The 3,037-nt window shown below is 32.2% G+C and overlaps 1 protein-coding gene across 1 annotated transcript; it reads right to left on the reverse strand.

Moving 5' to 3' along the window:
• Positions 1-1,290: 1,290 nt before the first annotated feature.
• LOC114307661 (uncharacterized) lies at positions 1,291-2,109 on the reverse strand. Its single transcript, XM_028253058.2, has one exon. The coding sequence runs from the start codon at positions 2,107-2,109 to the stop codon at positions 1,291-1,293; it is 819 nt and encodes a 272-aa protein (XP_028108859.2).
• Between the last annotated feature and the right edge of the window lie 928 nt (positions 2,110-3,037).

Below are 3,037 nucleotides of genomic sequence, written 5' to 3' on the forward strand. Positions count from 1 at the left end.
GACAGTGGCTCAAACCAATTTAAATATACACTTTATATAATAGAACAAACATACTGGAAAGTGTGCATTGTAATAGGCAATTATAGAATCCAGGGTGTGCTTAAAATAAAAGGTAGTTCTGAAAAAAAATAAGGGTTATTTACATAGAGATTATTTAAATTATTATGAAGTATCATTTTAATTTCCCAAACTATAAATGTATACAAATGGATCTCTTAAATTATTAGCGTGTTTCACTTTGACTCCATCTGTTACTACATTGCCATTTTTGAGATGAAAATACTTTTTAACACTATATAACACACCCAACAACACTTCTTTTCAATGTTTCTCATTTTTTTTTTTGTTTGATTATTATTTTTAGATATTCTTTTTGTAAAAATATATTTATAAAGAATATTGAAAAAATAATAATGGATTAATGCTTATACTAAAAAAATAAAATAATAATAATAAGGAAATACTAAAAAAATAATAATAATAATAATAATAAGGAAATTGTAAATATATAGTGTTGAATGGTATTTTCGTCTAAAAATATTTAGAAGTTTGGTTTAATCCATGGTGCAGTAACAGAACGAGTCAACGTGAAGCATGTCACTAATTTAGGAGATCCATTTGTACAAGTTTATAATTTAGTCAAAATGATACTTCTCAATAATTTAGAATGTCTTTGTGTAAATAATTCAATAAAAAAAAGTTATGACAAAAGTTTTCAAGATTAATATAGATATGAGTCGTGCTACATCTCCTAATTTTGTCCTCTTAATTCCACCTTTAATGATGTTGCCCACTCTTATATGAAGTAGTCCAACACTCCTCTCTCTCTCATCTTTAACCTTCCTAATTTCACATCATTAAGGATAAAATTAGAGAAACAAAATTAAGGGGATAAATCATTGTACGATATACTCCTATGCCTCACTTTTTTCGCTTTCCAAAAACAAAGTAAAAAAATTATCCTTTTCTCATGTAACTCACTACAAGTTTACTAATTAGAGAAATGTCAAATTTTAACGTTTTGAAAAATGTTAAATTTTGACATTTTGAACTCATGTAGTATAACCTCCAGTAGGTAGCATACAAGAAACGCTATATATTTTTTTTTAATACCAAATAAAACTTTCTTGAAAATTTGTAAAGAAACCTTGATAAATGACCTTGAAGCCACATCATACATTTGATTCAACAAATGAATTAGTAGCTAGTCTTTCATGAGAGAAGGAAATTACTACTACCTTCAAAGACATCAATTTGTCATATAGTGAAGTGGTAGAACTTACTACAAATTCACAATGCCATTTCTTGATTTTGCGTGTTTGCTCTGTTCATCCAAACACCATTCTCATCACATGAGAAAGAAATGAGACCGGGACATTCTACTTTCTCCCAGTGGATCAAATTGGGAAATAATCTCCTAAGGTCCATCCAATGCATCTGGAAGTCACTCAAGTACTTCAATTGCAACATCACAATTGTGGTAGTTGCTATTTGGTCTAGATGACACAATAGTCCTCCTCTAATGTGGAGTTTCTTCAAGTTCTTCAAATTGCCAGACGACAACCAACTGGGTGCAACCATTTCAGGGAAACACTCAAGCTCTAGTTTTTGCAATGAGGAAGGAAGTTCCACCTGGATAGGAAGTTCCAAATCATGCTGCTCGGTGAACGATGTTGTTAGTGCTCTTGTTAGATTGGCATGTGGCTGTGGTTGTGGTTGTCCTTGCTTAGGTGTGTCATCTGTTTCGCCTTGTAAAATGCATCCTATCCAGGATATTTTTAACTTTTGCAAAGTTTTTAATCTTTGTAAATGACGGAGCTGCTTACTTACTAGGAATTCTTTCATATTGGTGTGTAGGCTCAATTTTCTCAACTTTGACAATTTTGTCAAATCATCGATAGTGCATGAGTTTTTGTCATTGGAATCTCCAATGATAAATCCCTTAAGAACTTGGAGTTCTAATAGTGAACCAAGGCCCTTGGGCATGTGATCTAAAACGTAACACTCAGATATGTCTAAGTGTGTCAAATTCCTAAGTAAGCCAATCCAATCTGGAACAACCTCAAGATTGTGACAAGCTTTGAGATCTAGGATCTTGAGATTAGTCATCCATGAAATACACTGAGGAAGCTTTGTAATCAAAGAAATTCCTCAAAGACTAAGAAATCTCAACTGTTTCATATTCTTGAGTGCATTGAGAATTTTGGTGTCTAGGACTTCAATGTGATACGTGACCAAGTTTTGCCACCTACCCAAGTAAACAATTTTGAAATAGATGAACTTGGAAAACCCTTCAAACCTGTCATCAATAATAGCCTCACCAACATTGAGGAGGCATTTATAGAAGAAAAACAATGGAGTATGATTACACGTACCCATAGTGCACACTGCTTTAAAGCAAAACTGGCGTAAAACAGAATGAATGGAAAGGTGCATTCTGTAGCTATCCACGGCCAAGCCACAGTTTTTGTAGATAGGCTCGATAAAGCCCTTTGTAGTAAACTTATCCAAGAACTCATTGCTAAATTCCCCTGCCGTCTTCACCAACGCAATTTCTTTGGCCGTTGCCGTTGAGGTTGAGAATGTTGGGGATACAAGTGTTGGACAATCTTCACTGTATTTAAGTAGATTAAATTCTGTTGTGTACTAAACAACAACTAGAATATAAAGAAATAAAAGAAATGAGAGAATTTGTTTGATTACAAAAATCAAACTAGAAATAAAACAAAATAAATAAAAACAAATTTATTTTGCCACAAAAACAAAATTAAAATCTGATTTAAATAAATAAATAAAACAGAATAATAAATTAAACAACTTACTTGATTAATTTCTTTGAATAATTATCTAATCAAGTCCAGTGTTTGACACTGTGTCCTTAAGACAGATTCGTCCTCTCCTCGGTGCTTTCAGAATTTGAACGTCTATCTCCCAGGATAAAATGATCTACTACAAACAATAGCAGCACTACAAATTGTTTGTTTTATGAACACAATTAAGTGTTTACACTCTTTCTTACAAGAAAATAATGCAACAA

This window comes from Camellia sinensis, chromosome 12 (genome assembly GCF_055761805.1).
Source record: "Camellia sinensis isolate YWXY chromosome 12, ASM5576180v1, whole genome shotgun sequence".
In the NCBI taxonomy this organism is placed as follows: domain Eukaryota; kingdom Viridiplantae; phylum Streptophyta; class Magnoliopsida; order Ericales; family Theaceae; genus Camellia; species Camellia sinensis.